Raw genomic sequence first — 20,719 nt, forward strand, 5'->3', positions numbered from 1 at the left:
CATTGCTGGTGGAGTTGTAAATTGATCCATCCATTCTGGAGGGCAATTTGGAACTATGCTCAAAAGGCGATAAAAGATTGTCTGTCCTTTGATCCACTGCTGGGTTTGTACCCCAAAGAGATAATGAGGAAAAAGACTTGTACAAGAATATTCATAGCTGCGCTCTTTATGATGGCAAAAAAATTGGAAAATGAGGGGATACCCTTCAATTGGGGAATGGCAGAACAAATTTTGGTATCTGTTGGTGATTGAATACTATTCTGCTCAAAGAAACAATGAACTGGAGGAATTCCATGTGAACTGGAATGACCTCCAGAAATTGATGCAGAGTGAAAGGAGCAGAACCAAGAGAACATTGTACACAGAGATTAATACACTGTGGCACAATCGAACATAATGGATTTTTCGAATAGTAGCAATGCAATGATGCAGGACAATTCTGAAGGACTTATGAGAAAGAACATTATCCACATTCAGTGAAAGATTTGTGAGAATAGAAACACAGAAGAAAAACAACGGCTTGATCACATGGGTCAGTGGAGACATTAGGGTTATAGACCCTAAAGATCACCCTAGTGCAAATATCAATAATATGGAAATAGGTCATGACCAATGACACAGGTAAAACCTAGTGGAATTGTGTGGCTGCTATGAGAAGGGTTTGGGAGGAGGGGAGGGAAAGAACATGATTTTTGTAATCCTGGAAAAATACTCTAAATTAGTCAATTAAATAAAATTATTTTTAAAAAGGGATTAAAAAGAATGATGGTGACAATGTGTGATGGTAAGTGTGAGGACAGAACTGTTAAGATTTAGCTATACCATCAAAATATCTACTGACTGGATCACTAAACAAGAATCACACATTTAAGCTAAGCCAGTGTTTATAGATATCTAAAAACTATAAAACTCAGCACCTTGTCTCTCTTCCACACTCTCACTTTCATGGCAGAAACAGGAGGGGGCAGCAGAAGACTGAGGCAATCTACCATAGGATCCAGGAAGAGATCAAAAGTTCAAGTAGAGTTATTAGACTTGGAAAGAAAGATTACCCTTTTATTAAAGCATTGGATAGCAGACTAGAAAATGGAAAATAAACTCAAAGGATTTTGAGATATTTAGTAGTAGAAAAGAAGATGTTCACAGCAAATTGCCTCTATTTTCTAAAAAAATAAGACTGCTTCTCAATGTTTTATCAGTGATCGTGCTCATAATTTTCTACCATCTTCATAAGATTTTCAAAAATATCTTTTATTTAGCCTTTTATCTCACATCATAGTCATTTCAAGGAAAAAAAATACACATATACAATTGAGTTTCTGAGAGTGTTACATTCTGCCTCAGTGGTCTGCTGCCTATCTGCATTTTCATTTAAGATCTTTTAAATTAGTTTATATTTTAAACTGATATTGCCCTGGGCTGCCATGTTTCTCCACTTGGTTAGCAAATTAAGTGTTTTAGGTAGGTTCTTTTGGGGTCTTCTTTTTGGTGATTGATTAATACCGGTTAAATTTTCTTAGGAAAGGATGAAGTAGTTTCTTTAATTCCTAAAGTTGCCTCATTTGTACATTATAATTGCTCATTTTTATTGTCACTTCTAACTTGGTTTTGATTTGAGTCTTTGCTCTAACAATAGTAGTTTGTCTACTATATAGCTATATAGCTTAATTCAGAAATGATTCCTCTCATTTACTGTCAAAAAAGAAATGTAAGAATGTGGGATCAGTCTAGACAATGACCTCACTCTAGTGAAGGTGTTATTATTATTCCTATTTTCCATTTGAAGAAACTCAGTCAGATAGAGGCTAAATGACTTCTCTACTGAGTATCTTAAGCCACATTTAAATTCAGGTCTTCCTGATTCCATTTCAGGTGCTAAGGGGACTGAGGAAGGCAAAGGTTAAGTGACTAGTCCAGGGAAATATACCTGATGTGCCTGAAGCCAGATTTGAGCTCAAGTCTTTCAGACTTCAGGCCTCATGCTCTAACCACTGAGGCACCTAGCTGTCCTGTTACAATTATACAAGATCACTTTAAAAGTTCAAATGCTGCAGAGAAGTCAAGAAGGATAAGGACTAAGAAAAAGCCATCAGAGTTTGCAATGAATAAATCACATAACTTTGGAGAGAGTAATTTTAGGTAAGTGATTACATCAAAAGCTAATTTTGCAAAATAGCAATATTGTGGAATAATCAACTGTGATAGAATTAGCTACTCTCAGCAATACAATGATCCAGGACAATTCTGAGGGACTTTTGGCAAAAAAAATACTATCCATCTCCAAAGAAAGAACTAATGGAATTGAAATGCAGTTCAAAGCATTTCATTTTTCACTTGTGTATTTGGGGTTTTGTTTTGGAGTTTTGGTTTTATATGATTATTCTCTTACAAAAATGAACAATTTAGAAATATAGTTTGCATGATTATATACTTATATATATATATAAGTATATAATATATATTTAACCCAGATCATATTGCTTGCCAACTCCAGGAGGGGGGAGGGAAGGAAGGCAAGGAGACATTTTGGATCATATAACTTCAGAAAACGTAAGTGAAAAATTGCAATTTGTTACTACATGTAATTGGTAATAAATTATCTTTATGACACAATTTTTAAAAAAGCTAGTTTGCAAAGTGTTAAGTCAAACGAGAGAAAGAGGCAATGAGCATGTATAAGATGGCTTTTTCTACAAGTTTGGCTTTGAAAGGGAAGAAGATAGAAGAAAGCTTGATGGAAAGTAGGTTTTAATTTTGTTTAAGTATGGGAACATCTGGGCATATTTATGAAGAATACAGAACCTCAGATCATCTTTCACAAAGCTGGAAGGCAGAAACCAGAGTTTCTTCTTTCAAGATCTCTAATACCGCCTTTTAGAAAATAGAGTAATCACTCCACCAGTGAGTAAAGCCTTACGCAAATGAAGTTTAAGATGAGAGTACTATTTACAAATAATAAAGATGAAGTTAATGAATGAGGTGTAGCTGGAAAATAGAGGAGATGCTCCAAAAGACAATCTTCCATAGACAATTAAACAGGTAATGGTGTTGGCATTTGTAAGAAACAGTACTTCTTCCTTTGAGAATAGTGCAAAGAAGGAGAAAGTGGAAGATGATATTGAGTTGGTGGAGTATGTAGAAGACAAGACCTAAATTGTAGTTGTACAAGGAGGAGTCTTTGAAGTGTTGCCCCTCCAGACATCAGCCAGGAAATCTCTTTCCCAGGGCTCACTCCAATATTAAATTATCTCTACTAGGGTAAGTGAATCAAAGTATATTTTTCATGAACTAATGAACATTAGTGCCACTAGCAAATTCCTGCCTGATCCTTCCTGATGATCAAGATATGGAAGGCTAGAGATGGAGTCTAACAAGGCAAGGCAGATGGCAAACAAAAATTGATCCTAAGGAAATGAAAGGATTAATTTTCTTAAGTGAGTGCAAGCACAGCAACCAAGAATTCAATTGCATAAATCCACACCAAACTATTAGAAAGGATCAGGGCTATCTATCACCCTATTGATGGAACCAAAGGGGAGAAGCACAGCAGCAACCTTAGCTCTTTCTGACTACAAATCCAGTGTCTTATTCACTATGGCATGCTGCCTTCAGACATGAGAACTCACTCTCTTTCTAACCTGCAATATAGTTTCTACTTCAACTACTTTACTAATATAATGGGGATATTGAATAAATGAAGAAAGTCTGAGAGAGTTGCAGTGTCCTGATAAACATCATACTACTAATGAATGACAGTTCTTTGAAAGATGGTGTTGACCCAAATTGATAGATGGAGTTTCCTCATCCAGGGAATTCCCCATACCATTGAAATTATCTCCATCATCTTAAATATAATGGCCACCCTATCTCCAGTTTTTCTCCTTCCAATACATTCTGCAGAATGATGCCAGATTAATCTTTCTAAAATATCAAGGACTATGTGATTCTCTTGATTGAGTTCTTCAATATCTCTTTACAGACTACAAGAAAAAGACCAAATTCCTCATTAGTCTAATTTGACTTTTCAAGTCTTATGTCTCGCCCATTTCCTTATATGAACCCTATCATGTAGCCAAATGGTCTCTTCAGTATTCCTGAATTTACTGCATCTTGTTTTCCCACTTCTGTGCTTTCCTAATGCCTGGAAGGCCCTTTCATCTTTTTTTCTGCTTATCAAAATCTTACCTATCTTTTTAGACCTAATTCATATCTTGCCACCCTGACCACTTTAGCTCACAAAAAAATTTTGTCCTCCCATGAACTTTAGAGTGGGTTAAAGTCAGTGTATCTGCCACTCAGCATTTCGAAGACTTGCATCTCTCTAGTTAAGGTCTTATCTTGACAACCAGTTCTTGAGCTCCTTGAAGGCAGGGGCATTTCTTTTACTTCTTTGTATTCTCTTTACCTTCCCCTTCTCTTGGCATCTGGCCCACAGTCAATTAACATTCACTGATGGATTGATTGTATTTGTCCTTAACTAACCCTGCTTTAGTTTAAATGGATTCCGGCCTGATTCTACAGTTCAGGAATTTAGAGAACATGCAGATGACATCCGACATTAATAGACATCCGTTACTTTATAGATATCAGTCGTGCACATTCCCTTGTTCCTAGGTGGAAAGTCAAATTCTTCTCCTCATTCACTGGAAGAAAATAAGATGGAAGGAAAGGTATTCTATTGTTCAGAGAGACGTTCTGACAGTAAGAATCCAAAAACGGATTCGAGATTTAGACACACTTATAAATGTGCATAGTCTAAGTAATATTGAAATGTGTCTTTCTCCTAAAGAGTAGATTCTTGGTACTTTCATCCCTTCCCTCGCTCGGTGCCAGGGGCCATGTGCAATTAAGGGCTTAATGTGTTTTGTTGTTAAAGGTAGTGGTCACCCTGGGAGAAATTTTGAAACCCAAAGCAATTCTCAGCTCTGAGATCTGAAAAGAAAACAAAATGGTTTTAAATGGCACTCTGCTTTCTTTCATCCAGGGCTCTCCTTGCAGCAGGCAATAATTACGACCTAGGAGAGTCTCGCCAATCACTTCCATCTCTCAGTCTCCCCTACCCCGCCTCAGCCCCCCTCCCTACCCTCCAGTTTTCCCAGACTTGAAGATAGATAATAGATGGGAAGAAATGATGACCGAAATGCTTTGTAAATATGCCTTTCAAAGAATATGGCTGATAATAATTATAATGTTGAAGACTTAGACCCAAGGACCTCAATTCCGAAGCTGTCAAGAACCCAGGCTGGACGAGTCAGAAGTCACTCCGGGCACTTCCCACCTAGGGTGTGCACTGGGGTGGGGTGGGGGTGGGGGGCTGTGTCGGCTCCGAGGTTCCCCCAGGGCTGGGCTGTGACTAGTAGGCGGTTCCGTCTTGTTTGGGCAGCCAGCCTCTATATAGGGACTGTGGGGTAGCCGTAGCTCCAAGTTGCATTACAGCGGAAGCGGGTCCCGGAGAAATCCTGGGAGCAGGCAGCTGACCGCCAGCAGCGAGCAGCACAAAGCAGGCGCCAGACAGCGGGCAGCATGAGCCGGAGTCCAGCCTTTCTGAACGCTGAGGAGGTGGAGCGGTACCTGAGCAGCTCCAGTCTCCTGATAACACCCCTGGAGAAGGCTCTGGCCAATTTCTCTAGCGGCCCGGAAGGAGGAGTCGTGCAGCCAGTTCGCACGGTGGTGCCGGTGGCCAAACACCGAGGGTGAGAGTGAAGGGGAGCTGAGGAGGAGAAAGAGAATGCTGAACGGGGGAGAGCAGGAAGAGTTATTAAAAAAAAAAAGGCAACAAGAAAAGATGAGGAAAGGACCAGAGTAGGAAGAGGGGAGGAAGATAAGGGGAGAAGTCGCCAAAGAAAGGCAGAAAAGGACAAAGGATAGTAGACTTAAATCCCGAAGAGACATCAGCGGCCATTTGCAGATCTCTGAATCGCTGGTAGGTTAAGTGATTTGTTTAAGGTCACAACTGTAGTAAGAGTTAGAAATGAGGTCTAAAACCCAGGTCTTCTGAAAACCACGAGACCTGGGCGAAAGATAGCCCTGGGATAGGAACCCAAGAGAGAGGACTGCAAAGGAAGATGGATTGGATTCTGGGGAGCAGAATTGTCAGCTGAAAGCACTGTGGGCAAGTAGAAAGGACTGTAAATGTTCATGCATCTCTAAACTGCTCTTTGGCCTCATCTCCCTTGTAGTTTCCTGGGTGTCATGCCTGCCTACAGCGCTTCTGAAGATGCCCTTTCCACAAAGCTAGTAACCTTCTATGAGGGCCACAGCACCTCCGCTATCCCTTCGCATCAGGCCACAGTGTTGCTCTTTGAGCCCAGCAATGGTTCTCTACTCTTGGTGGGTATCTACTCCTCTGGAAGAGACTGGGGATGGTTGTGAAGCTGCTTGGCCCAGTGGCCTGGAATCCAGGGGTAGAGGGTATGAATGAAAACCAGGGTTGAGTGTCTAAGGATGCAGTTGTGACTGCCAGTGCCAGAATGTAAGTGGCAATGACTGTCTAATTCAAGCATAATTGTTTTTCTAAGGATGTATGTAAAAAACAACCACCAACAACAGTAAATCTGTGGATGTCACTGAAGGACAGTTGCATCAATAAGACAGATGGTATTCCTATAAGCCTGTGAGTGATGCTTCCCAGAGGAGAATCTCTTAAGATGAGTGGCTTCTGCTAACACAAGCCCAAAGTTTACTTTGCTCAGCAATATCCTTCCTTTCAAATGGGGCAAATAGTTTGTCTTTTCTGGGAATGGGGAGGGCACAAAATGGGACCCTTTAAACATTGCCTCTTCTAGTTTTTTAATATGATTTCATGAGTCATATTTGAAATTTCATTAAATGTATTCTTTTTAATACTAATTTACATATCTCTTTGGCCCTTTAAATTTCTGGTTATCTGAACTATCTTAGACCTCTATTATGTGGAAGAAGTTAGGGGCAGAAAGTCCTGTATTGAGGTAGATATAGATGTGCCTGGGATTTTATTTCCATAATATCTTACATCTTAATCTATTCCAAACACCTACTAGCCCAAATCCATACCACCTGGCTTGGTTTTCCTAATTGGTATCCCTACATCCAGTTTCTCTTTCCTCAGATCCATTCTATAATCAGCCACCAAATTAATATTCTCAATATTAATATTAATTTATAATTAATATAATTAATATAGTATTATAAATATATAATTAATGTATTGTGTGATGGTAAATGATTTATTAATATATTAATATTAATAATATTAATTAATATTCTCACAATATATGGCAATGTTGTTTCCTGGCTTAGATATCTTCAGTGACTCCCCATTGCCTCTGGGATAAAATAGAAATTTCTCAGCCTACTTCTAAAGCTGTCTACAACCTGGCCCTCCATATCCAAATTTATTTTATATTATCAACCCCACTCCCTTATATACTCCCTCATCCAGCAAATTGAATTATTAGCTCTTTATCCAACTAGACACTCAATCTCCCTTACACAGACCTGTTTGGAATATACTTCCTCCCCTCCCCTGTTAAAATTCCTAGCTTCCTTCAAGACATGACTCAAATGCCAATCCCCCTACCCAGTTGTTAGTGGTTTTTTCCTCTCAAATTATCTTGTATTTGCTTCTCTGTTTTCATGTTTTACCCACATATTAGGTTCCCAAATTCTTGAGGACAAGGACTATGTTCTTATTATTTTTTGTACCCTTGGTGTCTCATTTGTCAAATTGAATGGAAACCAAGAGGGATTTTTCACATTAGGTAGGTATCTAGTTCTTCCTATTTATCTTGGAAGAATAGAAAGGAGATCTAGATCAAGCCTCAGGGCCTTTTTGTGGGTATCAAGGGATTGACATGAATCTTCCAAGGTCTGCCCAGACCAATGATTCCAGAACTGCAATGACAAAGGCTAAGTTCTAAAGAATATAAGTTTCTTATCGATGGTTATATTGTTATTGTTCAGTGATTTCTGACTCTTTGTAACTCCATTTGGGGTTTTCTTGGTAAAGGAACTGGGGGGTGGGGTGGTTGCTATTTCCTTCTCCAACTCATTTTACAGATTAGGAAACTAAGGCAAACAAGGTATAGGGAAGCAAAGCATTGTTCTTTGCTACCCATAGTATCTCTAAACTTTGAGTAGTCTTTATTCTACTTTTCAAACTTTTCTCAAAGATCATGGATGGAAGTGTAATTACTGCAAAGAGGACAGCTGCTGTGTCTGCCATTGCTACCAAGGTAAGACTTGCTTCTGATGACCAATTTTATATTCAAGTTGTGTGTGGTAGAAAAAGAATGTCTGTCACTGAGTTATTTGGCATGTTGGACTCAAAATTAATTAGCTTGCTAAAATGAAAAGACTGAGCAAGGCAAAGAAAAAAAGTAAAATGTCAGGCTAACCAGAGCCAAGATGGACAACAGTGCTTCTAGAACTGGAGGTAAAGGTCAACTTTGTTAGAGAAAAAGGGTATCAGGAGGGATCTCACTTTAAGGGAGACAAGGAAAAACTAAGGGACTTTTCAGCACTTGCTGGAAGAATTGAAGACTAGAGTCTTTAAGTCCAGGGGAGACAGGTGAGAGAAATAGAACACTGGGAGGTGGGGGAAAGGATATATAAAAGGCTTAAGCCTCCAGGAAACTTGGGAAACCAGTGGGAGGAGTAGAAGGAACAAGTCTGTATTTTGTGAATGTGTTAAAATTGCATTTGGCTTTGGGCCTTTGGGGAAGGGAATTGAGGGATTACTTTGTCATGTACACAGTAATTGTCTATGAAACAAGATAACCCTATGGGCATCTACCTTGGTGAACTGGTTATTAATTAGATGCAAATACAGTTTAGTTTAGAATAAACAGGATCAGAGACTTTTCCAAGGTTAAAATGGGAGATGATTTTAAATATTTGCACTAGGTTTTGACCAACCTTGTTACAAAATTAGTATTTTGCATTATATAGTACTTCTGTTTTTTGCTGCAGATTTCAATCTGGAGGGAACTTCTTTATTTCTTCATTAATGTTTCATTTTTCCCATTTACATGTAAAAATAGTTTTGTGCATTTGTTTTTTTAACATTTTGAGTTCCTCATTCTCTTCCTCATGTCCCCCTTCCTTTGACGATAAGCAATTTGCTATTGGTTAAATATTTGCTATCATATGAAACGTAACTCCTTACTCCTTGAAGTATTTTTCCTCACCTCCCTTTTTGGTTTGAAATTTTTACTTTGGGGAAAGAATGGCAGGAAACTCAGAATCTATCTGACTGTGACAGCATTTGGGTTTATAACAACCTGAAACAGGTGATCCAAAATTTTAACATCAGTACTTCCCTGATTTTGTACATCGACACCCTGGGCACTAATACCCTGATGCCTAGAGGTGTTCCTAATCCTCCCTCTTTTACTGGATCCAAGAAAGTCACTTAATCCTATCATAACAAGATGATAGACCTGGTGGTAAAGGGGCCTCAGAGACCATAATGACTGGCATTCTGGAGAGCTCAATAGAGGGCTGAGGAAAGACTTGAGGTCCCCTAGTGACTGAAGCAGCATGGTTTTTAGAAGCCATCATGGACTCTTACTATTCAATTAAATTCTATGATCTGAGCATGGAGATGATCTTAGCCTGCCCACTATTCAGACTGGGAAAGTGAGGCACAAAATGCCTTATTTCAGGTTACTTGAGTGCATGGACCAAGTAAGGATCTGGGTTACATCACCTGTGTGCAGCCTATATGGCTCTTTTCTCTCTAATATGCTACGGTAAAGTAGTGTTTGTGCAACTGACTCTTGGCCCTTCTTCCCTTTTCCCTAACAGTTTTTGAAACCCCCTTCAAGTGAAGTTTTGTGCATACTTGGTGCTGGTGTCCAGGCCTACAGTCATTATGAAATCTTCACAGAACAATTCTCTTTTAAAGAGGTAAGGCAGAAAGAAGAACTGAAGCAAAGGAGTTTGAGTATCTCTATCGGTAGCAGTTATTATCATTCCCATCTGCAATGTGCTTTAAAGTGTTCTAAGCATTTTCCCTTCCTACTCTGGAAGCTTGGTAATGCAGATCTTATGCTTCTGTCTTATAGCTGAGAAAACTGAACCTCTGAGAGAGGTTGTGATTTGTCCCTACTCAAGTAACTTTCTGAGGCAGGATACAAATCCAAGTCTCCTGACCAAGTTTAACATGCTTTTCACTATACTACGTTGCCTCCCTAGTGCCTGGAAAACCTGATTAAGTCAGTGAATTACATGGAAACAGCTAGATTTTTGATACCTTTCCTACCCCAGGATTATGATCAGTTTGGGTAGAGGGAGTACCCGCATCCATGAACCCCTCGTGGATCTTTGAAGATAGTGAAAGAAATCAGCTCCAGTGTTTCCTAACCTTTTTTTCTGGTCACTGATCCCTGGAACACTGCACGTAGGATGACTAAGGAAACCATTGAAATACAGTCATTCAACACTCTTTACAAGAGTGGTAGGTTTGCAAAGTATTTTATAAACATGACTTATTTCACCCCCATAGTAACCTTATCAGGTACCCCGTTTTACAGAGGCTAAGTGCTTTGCTCAGGGTTACCCACTAGTAAGTCTGAGAGGCTGCTTATCAGTTCAAGCCTTCCTGCCCCCCCCTTTTCCCCCCCTCCCCCGCTCCGGTAACTATCCACCTGCGACCTCACTACCTAGCCCCTCCAAAAACGTTTATGGAGCCTCGGTTACGAGTGTCTGGTCTACGGCTAGAAAGATACGGCCAGTTTACATGTGTTTGAGTTCCTTAGGCCCTCTTTTGAGGAGAAAGGCTCAGTTCATCTCGATTTCCTCTGGGTTTCTGACTTGTGCCTGAGGATATGGAGACCCATAGGCAGTCTTTAAAGGGGGGGTGTTGGGGTACATGGCCTGGGCCTTGGCTTCCCTACCTGATATTGTTATATGAAACAGTCAATGACTGGATCGGGGTCTCCTTCTGACTTCTAGCTCACAGGGGTCCCCATCGGCTACCTCCCCTGGTTGAGGCTGATAGTCTCCCATGGGAGCCCCTCTCTACAAGCCTCCCATACCCTGTGCACCCTCTCCCCCCCCTCCCAGCACCCAGCCCTGAGTGGTTGATCAGAGAGGATTACAAAGCACAGAGCTTTCTCCAGCAAAGCTTAGCCCAGTGGAGGAGGACGGTAAGTTAGGCAAAGGTAGAACAATCTTTTACGAACGATACAAGATGGGCTATCATCCAGCGCTAAGTCACGAGTCAGAGACACGTTTCTGAGCCCCCTTGATGAAGCGGAGAGGTGCCCAGCTTAAAAATAGTCATAGTGTTTCCATAGAACTTTAGAATTTCCATAACATTTTACATATTCCGTTTCATTTGGTCCTCACAACAACCCCCTAAGGTAAGTGCTATTATTCCCTTTTAATGTAAGAGGAAACAGCTTGAAAGAGATGATGACTTGCCCAGCTCTACACAGCCAGAAAGTATCTGAACTAAGATTCGAACTCAGGTTTTCCTGACTCCAGGTCCAATAGAGTTAGATTATTTCTCTGCTCTAGACTGTTCTCTTTATCAATACCTATTTGCCTCACAATGTAATTTACCATCCATAAACTCTGATTTATCTTATATATAATAATAATAGTGCTCACTATTTGCTAGGCCCGCTGTGCTAAGTGCTTTACAATAATTTTCTCATTGGATCCTCATACCGACTCTGGGAAGTAGGTGCTATTAAACACCCCCATTTTATAGTTGAGAAAACTGAAGCAAACAGGTTAAATGACTTGCCCAAGGTCACTTACCTAGACAGGGTCTGAAGTCACATTTGAACTCAGGCCCAATGCTCTAGCCACTGTGCTATCCAGCTGCCCCTAGAATGTAGGCATGTTGAAGACAAGCGCTATTTTTGCCCCTCTTTTCACCCCCATTGCTTAGTACAGAATCTGGTACAGAGGAAGTACTTCAGAGATGTTTGTTCCTTGCATGATGGATCTAGACAGCCGTATCCCCCACTTCCTGCACAGGCAGCACTGTTCTCTAAGGGCCCTTGGAATTCATTCGTATATAACTAACACACAATGTGACTATTTGTATTTCCCCCTCGCTGCCCCGACGAAAGGTCAGGATATGGAATCGCACCAAAGAGAATGCCGAGAAGTTTGCTCAGACGGTGAAGGGAGATGTGCACGTCTGCTCCTCTGTCCAAGAGGCAGTGACAGGTGCCGATGTGATCATCACTGTCACCATGGCAACAGAGCCCATTTTATTTGGAGAATGGGTGAAGCCGGGAGCCCATATCAATGGTAAACCATCTGCCTGAGCGTCTTCCCTTTTTAAAAAGGATGTGAGTGGGGTCCAGAGTTCCTCCCGGACCAAAGGAAGGATGGAAGGGACTGTTGCATCACTAAGGTTCCCATTGAACCTGCTGCATCTACGGGCCAGCTCCCTGTAACAAGCTAGACTAGAGAAGGCTGGAAACAAAAGTCCAAGCAGACTTCAGGGTCAGATGGAGACAAAGGGTCTAGACACAGGACTACGGTCAGGGATCATTTGTTCTGGGGACAGGCACATAAAGACTGGACAATTCATTTAGAACAGAAATCCATAAGCTTTTTTGTTAAACGATGGCTTGTGAACCATAGGCGAACCATGCAAGACCCTCGGGTTTCTGGTGAAGTCTCTGAACCCTTTCTCAGAATAAGTTTGTGGCCTATATTCATAATTGAAGGAAAAGCTCAATATCAGTTACAGGTTAGTGAAAATAAAAATATATCTTTTTTTCTCATCCAAGTTCATGGATGAACTTGCCATCTTGAATTCGATCCATGGGCTCCCGGTTAGGGACCACTAACTTAGAGGGCAAAAGGTAACCAACAAATACCATAAGTTAAAGTTCTACCCCAACTCTAAGGTTCAGCTTGTCCAGCTATATAGGGGAGGACAGGGAGTGAGGAGCAGTGATACAGGCAGTCATTTTTAGAGTGGTCTGGCAGCAGATGATAAAGACCTAGTTACGGGGAATCAGAAGTGAAGAGGCAGAAATCCATAGGATCCCAGAGCAGAAACCTAGATGGGGTGGGGGTGGGGGGTTTGGGGAGCAGGGTATAAAGCAGAACCCCTCCCTTTAGCATTAGGAAGACTGGCAGGGTGGGGCAGAACAGAAACTCAGACCTTGGGAGGGCTGAGGAGCACAGAGCAGAAACTCAGCCAGTTGTAAACAAAATAGAAATAAAGTTTTTTTAGGAAGACCCCGAGATGGAATAGCACCCCAGCCACTGAGGTATCAAAGTCAGGAAACATAGAAACAAACTATCCAACCACTGGTTGCCAAGAACTTATTGACCCAAGATACCTTATACTCCCTTTAAGTAGAGATGAGATGGACTGCCTAACTAAAGGCAAGAGGTAAAGTCATAAGCAAATTCTTCTCCAGCTAAAACTTCCTCCTTTTCATTTACATTTTCCTGGGTCTGGGAGAAGGGAGAAAAGGACTGCTTTCTCATCTCAGTTCTCTCAAAGCTCTTGAATTCCCTTCAGTTTGCTTTGCTATTTTGTTTTTTAGCTGTTGGTGCCAGCAGACCCGACTGGAGAGAACTCGACGATGAGGTTATGAAGAATTGTGTTCTGTATGTAGATTCTTGTGAGGGAGCCCTCAAGGAGTCTGGAGATGTCATACTGTCTGGGGTAAAGGTCTCTCTTCTGTTGTTGAGCTTAGAGTGTCCCCCCTCCTTTGCCCTTCCCCTCACACTTAGGTAATATTCCTAGGATCATAGATTCTAGAGCTAGGAAGGATCCCAGGAGCATCTCTACAATGCCTTTATGAATTTCACAGATGAGAAAACAGAGGGCACAGGATTTTCCTGAATCACCGAAGTGAGAACTCTACTGGTTGAAGAGCTGGTCTCCTTTCTACTATATAATACTGACTCAGGCTCTTAACAATTCATTGTTGCTGTGTTCCTGGAACAGTCACATAACTGTAGTTTCCAAAGATTCCTTTTCTTCTCAGTTTATGAGAATACTGGCTTCTAAAATGTTCCGCCTCATTTTAGCCTTTTCAAGAGCCATGGTCCAGTCACCGCAGTATCATGCTTTTTTCCTATTCCTGGAGTCAGAGATTTGATGGGATTTTGCCCTTGGGTTAAGTTGTTCCATAATACATTGGAATTTGGGGATGGGGAATAGGGGGTAGAGAGCTTTTCAGTAGTCTGGAGTGGCTTTTCCCATTTATCTCCTTTCTTCCTTAAGCTTCCCTTTGTTTTAGGGAGGCTGACAACAGTTGGTATGGATGAGGAAAGGTACCCTTAGAGTAGATTTTTCTGTCCATTTCTGTCTGTACTGAAAATATGACAGTCTAGCTTCAACTAGATGCAGATTTACCCATTTAAGTTTCTGATCTCATAAAGACATATCTTTTCTTGTTGAATTTCTGAACAGAACATAAAACCACATAGAAATTGACTCTGATCAGAGTTAAGAGATTTTGAATCCCTTATAAGATCATTTGTAGGGGTGTAAAGATAATTTTAGGGTTGTGACTTAAATCTAAATTTAAATGGTTGCCAGGGAAAATCCCGCTTTTTTTTGCACATGTCTGTTGAAGGCCATTTTTCTCAGATACTTAATCCTTGAGTTTGGTGCAGACCTTCCTAATCTTTTAAACTAAGGAAGGTAGAGAAATGTAGAGTTCCCAAGACCTGATTCTGTTGGTCCAAGTAGCTCTATTGTTATTGATCAGGAAAGAGCTAAATCAGATCTTCTAAAGTATGGTCTGATTAGGGTGGAATAGTTTTAAAATTCACAGGGGGCAGATAGATGGCTTAGTGGCTAGAGAGCCAGATGGAGAGACAGGTGGTCCTAGGTTCAAATCTGGCCTCAGATACTTCCTAGCTGTGTGACCCTGGGCAAGTCACTTAACCCCCATTGCCTAGCCCTTACCACTCTTCTGCCTTGGAACCAATATATAGTATTGATTCTAAGACAGAAGGTTAAGAGTTAAATAAATATAAGGTAATTTGTATGTGTTTTTTTTTCTTTCCCTTCTATCTTCTCGAAGGACACGGGACAGCCAATGCTAGTTTGCAATGCTACTCACACCAGTGCAGACCAAATTTAATCAATGTGTGTTTATGTCCTAGGCTGAGATCTTCGCAGAGCTGGGAGAAGTGGTGAAGGGAGTGAAGCCAGCTTATTGTGAGAAAACTACAGTTTTCAAATCTTTAGGTAAGAGTCAGCACCCCCTGAATACAAATATAACCAGAAAATGTATTGCTTTGCCCTGTGGTGGAAATGGAAATGACTCATTCTGGGAATCAGAGATGTTTACTGTAAATTTGTACTACATTTATTATAAGAATGCTAATAGGGTTGTATGACATATACTAAAAGGGACCCAGAAGAACATATGCTCTTAATTTTAAATGTAGGAAGAAGGATATTTAAGGTAATTGGCAAAATTCCAGGCCGAACACAGAGTCGTGTATCTGTCATCCATCTAGCCTCAGACACTTATTAGCTAAGTGACCCTGGGCAAGTCACTTAACCTTGGGTATATGCCTCATCTATAAAATGGGACTAATAATATCAAGGGTTGTGAGGATCAAATGAGTTAATAATTATAAAGTACATAGTAAAGTACCTGGTACATAACAAATACTACATTAAAAATTAGCTATTATTATGATTATTCTAATTATCCAAGAACCCCTGGAGCTCCAGTGAAGGACAGATAGTGAAAGTTTGTCTCTCCTGTTGCTTTTTGACCATTCTTTTTTTTTCCTTCCCTTCTTCTCCTCCCATTCCCATAACTTCTTTATCCTATGGGGGAGGCCATATTGTCCTCCGAGGAGAAGAGGAAACAGATTCAATTAAGCAATAAAGTTTCAGGACCTGATCTGCTTTCATTTAGGTAAAGAGCCCTAGATTCAATCTGTGTTCATATCTTGGCTATACCACTTACTTTCTAGATGAACTTGGAACAAGTTCCGTAATCTCTATACATCTTAGTTTCCTCATCTGTAAAATGGGAATAAAAATACCTACTGAGTACCTATCAGTAATATCAATTGATAGAATACTAGACTTAGCATTAGAAAACAACCTTGATTTGAACCCAGGGCTTAACACTGTATGGCTAGGTGAACTTAGGTTCAAATCTGGCTTCAGACATTTCTTAGCTGTCTTAGCTGTGTGACCTTGGGCAAATCACTTAAACCTATTTACCTCAGTTTCCTCATCTATCAAATTATCTGGAGAAGAAAAGAGCAAACCACTCTTGAACCTCTGCCAAGAAAACCCTACATGGTGTCATAAAAATACCTACTGAGTACCTATCAGTAATATCAATTGATAGAATACTAGACTTACCATTAGAAAACAACCTTGATTTGAACCCAGGGCTTAACACTGTATGGCTAGGTGATTCAGTGGATAGAGAGCTGGGCCTGGAGTCAGGAGAACTTGGGTTCAAATCTGGATTCAGACATTTCTTAGCTGTCTTAGCTGTGTGACCTTGGGAAAATCACTTAAACCTATTTACCTCAGTTTCCTCATCTATCAAATTATCTGGAGAAGAAAAGAGCAAACCACTCTTGAACCTCTGCCAAGAAAACCCTACATGGCGTCATAAAAATACCTACTGAGTACCTATCAGTAATATCAATTGATAGAATACTAGACATAGTCAAAAAGAGTGGAACATGATTGAACAACAACAACCTGAAACTTACCAAATGTATAACCCTAGACAAGTCACTTTACCTCCTTAAACCCTCAATTTCCTTATCTGTGAAATGGGAATAATAATGACTGTAGTATTTATCTCTCAGGGTTGTGGTGAGGATCAGGATCTTTATAAACGTTAAAGTGCTATAGAATTGTTGGCCATTACTATTGTCATTGTTATTTTTGTTGTTGACATAACTTCCCCAAACTACCTGTTTTGCTCTTGCCAGAAGAGCTCAGGATTTCAGGGGACGATTATCTGTTGAGAGACAGGCAAATGTTGCATAAACCTGGCAGGGTCTGGCTAATGAACACCAGTCCAATTCAAATATGGTATTCCAATAAACACAACTTATTAGAGTATGGCTTGGCAAGATCCACGAAAGAGGAAAAACAGTTGAGCCAAGAGAGAAATCTGCTGTCCTGTTTACTCCATGTGGACAACTTGTTCCCAAGAATAGGGCTGGTTTCCATTGGTTGGCAGGCTCCTTCCTTCCTTAAACAAATGTAGATAAAGAGGCAAAGGCACATGATCCTTGCCCTCAAAGATCTTTCCCTCTAGGTTGGGGGATGTGGCTGTGATGATTAAAATTGGGGGGGGGGACTAGCTTCTGGGTAAGAAAATCAACATATTGATTAGGCTAGCAACAGCCCATAAATTAATCCATCTATGACCTTTCTTGGTGATCAAATCACCACATAGATCATTGAACACAATTTTGGAAGATCATTATTCAGTCCTCCCCTTGACCTCACAAGACAGTTCTAATTGGGGGAGAGTCCATGAGGAGACAGTCCAGTCTCTCAATCCCTCGTTGATGATAGTAAATCACAGACCTGGTCCTATGACTCCAATGTCTACAAGGAGGAATCAAGTTCTTCCCTGTTAGAAGTGACTTTTTTCAGTCCTTTCCATTGTGAAGCTCAGTTCTGTCCTGCTACTTACAGAAATACCTGGCCTGAGCTGGTATTTATTTGCTAGGCAAGACAGAGCCCTTAATCTCACTTTTCTATCACACTGTAATGAGAGATACTTTCAGAGTAGGGTCTTCCTTGAATATCCTAGAAACAAAGGAATGAGTACAGAAGTCCAAGAGATAAATCTGAACCTGAAGTTAAAACCCAGTAACAGAAAAAAAAAATCAATGAATTGGAAATACATCTTAAGATGTGTCCTCAAATAACCAGAAAAACAGCATAGGAGCTGTCCCATATGAGTATGCTAGGAGTCAGAAGAGGGAAAGATCAGTCATGGCTAGTATGGTCAGAAAGCCTGTAACAATCGAGCTAAGCCTGAAAGAATAGTTGTATTGTAGGGGATTGACCCTTCTCATGTGGGCGTCTTGAAGAATACGCTCTCTAACTTATATAATATATCCGGTGCCCAATAAAACGTGACTTTTGTAAGTGTAAAAAATGAAGGTAAGAGAGAGGGGTGTGAACAGAGGAAAAAGAGCCAGAGCCCAGCAAGAACTCCTCCTGGCATGGGATTGGTCTCTTTATAGCCCAGCCCATGCCAGGACGGAAGAGAAGAAAACCCGGGGAAGAGTAGAGAATGCTGGAGGATGAAGTCCCCGGGGTACAAAATTTTAAAACACCCACTTTGCTGGGCTAATCAAGTGAAATATTCTCCTCCCTGGGGCAGGTGTCTGCCAGACATTCCTGAACCTCCCAGACTTGACTCTATTCCAAACTCCCAATCCCAGTCAACCTCACTCCTTGGGTGTATGGAGTAAAGAGTAGTTTGGGGTTTCCTTCATCTTTCATTTCTCATTGATTCTGTCTAGTAAATAGAAATGTCAGAAAATGACTATAGTCATTTGGATATCAAAAATTAGGGTCTGGCTGAATCTGGGAAATTTCAAAGAGACAGAATTGGTCAAAGGTGACTTGGATTTTTGTCCATTCCAGGAATGGCAGTGGAAGATACAGTTGCAGCGAAACTGGTCTATGATTCTTGGTCATCTGGTAAATGAAGCAGAGAACCTAGCCTTGAGATGCTGTGATGTAAAGACTGCTGCTTGTCTCTCATAGTTTCTTTCACAGAAGGGAAAAATGGACCCACAAGGAAATATAATTTTGCACTTAATATCACTTGCCTTAAAAAAAAGCAAACTAGCCAATTTTGTTTGTGATTCAAAAAATTAAATTATAGTATTGTGTTTTTTCTTTCCTTTGTCTTGCTGCTGAAGGAGCCCCAAGCAGGGAGCTGCTTGGTCAGTACAGCATATATCACTATAGAACATCTGACCAACAGACCCCTGTCAGGGAACCTAAATGTGCCAACGCCCAAAACATAGATTCCAGGAGAAACTTGTGGGCCACATATAGTGGCTAGTGATATGCTGTCAGGCGTTGGGTATAAAAGACTGCACTCACAACTGCAGGTGGTCTCTTGTGCTGAGCTTCCCCTGGTATATACCAGAATAAAGGACCCTCCTGCTTGATTGCATTGTCTGTGGGTCTTCCATGGTGGTGGGTGATGAACTGGACCTTAACACTGCATCTTATTATAGCATTCTTTGTCCATAGATATAACCACCTTTTGTATTTCCCTTAATATGAATTTCCCTTAAATAAAGAATTTGCCAATTTTTGGCTGCTTGCTACATTTCTTCTCAATGGTAATTGTGGAACCAAATGTTTGCTTTTCCCATTGGAAGGTGGCAGGAAGCTATGGTCAACAAAGACAAAATTGCAATCTAAAGGAGGTTTTCCCAAGGAAATCATAGAAACACAGATATCAAAGTCTTAAGGAACAATCTTTTTACATTTGTCACGTTAAGTGGTAGAACTTAATGCTTCACATAAAGGGGGAGGGTGTCAAGCATTTGGTTTTTCTTTATTTTTTTAAAGGGATCTTATGACAATATGCATACCCTTAATGGGGAAGGAGTATGATGCATGGAAAGAATTCTGGATTTGAGGACAAAGGTCTTGAGTTCAAATATTGGTTCTCACACTTTCTACCCATATGATTTTGTGCAATTTGCTTAACCTCTAGGACATTATTGTCCTCATCTGTAAATTGAGTATGTTGGACTAACTACCCTTTAAAGCCCCTTTTAGCTATAAATCTAAGAATCTATGATCAGTTTTGCTTAGGATGAATAATTTATTGTTCTAAAGATTCAGAGTCAAAAACGGTGCAAATAAGTTCTGAAAATTCTTTTACTTTTTTTCCCCTCTTCTCTGTTGCCCATGCCATAGCAATGATACGCCAAATAGTATTGTGTTATTTTAGAAGGAATCTTGGGGATCCATTTTCACTTTTCACTGACCATATGGTAGTGAATATTAAATTAAATTTTAAAAATTATATACATTAAATGTATTAAACTCTGTGTTTAAAATGGATCAAATAATATTTATGCTACCCACCTTACAAGGTTATTGGGAGAAAAGTGCTTTACTTTTTATTCATTGGAGAATTAATCTTTTGATTATTCAACCAATAAACATTTATAAAGGACCTCACATATATAGACATATACAAAATAACTACCAAAATTGACAAATGATAATTATGACATGGAGTGGAAAGGCATCAGCACTAAGGGTTCAGTAAAGGCTTTTTGTAGAACGGAGAATAGAAACTAAATCCTGAAGGAAAGCAAGGATTCTAAGAGACAGATGAGAAGGGGGAGTGCTTTCTATGCACAGGAAGCACCCAGTGCACACACTCAGCCCAGAGATGGAATGTTGTGTGAGGAACAAAGAGGCCAATTGGGCTCGACATAGAACGTTCACGATAACACACATCAGTGGCAGAGCCAAAACTGAAATTCACTGAGGCTCCCAAGTTTAGTATTTCAAAATGGTGTTCTTTGAAGGCACTCTTTTACATTGCACTAGGAGGCTGTCCCTGAAATTCAAGTAAAATTTACAGTTACAGTCAGGTAGATAGGAGTGAGATGTAATCCAGGGCTCAAGTCTAGGCATTTGCTTAAGACTTTCCACATTAATATAGTGTTACTCCATGCTCTGGGTCTGTGGAATTCAATTCAAAAGATTTTCTTCTACCTTCTATCTTTGGAAGTTCCTTTGGGA

General features: G+C 40.3%; 1 protein-coding gene across 2 annotated transcripts; it reads left to right on the forward strand.

The window, feature by feature from the left end:
* The first annotated feature begins 4,987 nt into the window (after positions 1-4,987).
* On the forward strand, positions 4,988-19,280 carry CRYM (crystallin mu). 2 transcript variants are annotated; one of them, XM_001366722.4, is made up of 8 exons: positions 4,988-5,693; positions 6,180-6,330; positions 8,151-8,213; positions 9,787-9,888; positions 12,066-12,249; positions 13,509-13,630; positions 15,085-15,169; positions 18,581-19,280. In XM_001366722.4, exons 1-8 carry the CDS (start codon positions 5,524-5,526, stop codon positions 18,643-18,645), a joined length of 942 nt encoding a protein of 313 aa, XP_001366759.1. In that variant the 5' UTR covers positions 4,988-5,523; the 3' UTR covers positions 18,646-19,280. The 2 variants fall into 2 exon arrangements, with proteins under 2 accessions (XP_001366759.1, XP_007498283.1); XM_007498221.3 differs by lacking the exon at positions 4,988-5,693 and adding an exon at positions 5,714-5,923.
* The last annotated feature ends 1,439 nt before the right edge of the window (positions 19,281-20,719 follow it).

The sequence above is a fragment of the Monodelphis domestica genome, chromosome 7 (genome assembly GCF_027887165.1).
Source record: "Monodelphis domestica isolate mMonDom1 chromosome 7, mMonDom1.pri, whole genome shotgun sequence".
In the NCBI taxonomy this organism is placed as follows: Eukaryota; Metazoa; Chordata; class Mammalia; order Didelphimorphia; family Didelphidae; genus Monodelphis; species Monodelphis domestica.

What these genes read in the sequence shown, in the direction of transcription:
- CRYM (XM_001366722.4), top strand. Translation starts at nt 5,524, where the DNA reads ATGAGCCGGAGTCCAGCCTTTCTGAACGCTGAGGAGGTGGAGCGGTAC. An exon ending in TGTCTGCCATTGCTACCAAG is followed by an intron (nt 8,214 to 9,786) that starts GTAAGACTTGCT and finishes TTTCCCTAACAG; the next exon opens with TTTTTGAAACCCCCTTCAAG. An exon ending in TACAGTTTTCAAATCTTTAG is followed by an intron (nt 15,170 to 18,580) that starts GTAAGAGTCAGC and finishes TGTCCATTCCAG; the next exon opens with GAATGGCAGTGGAAGATACA.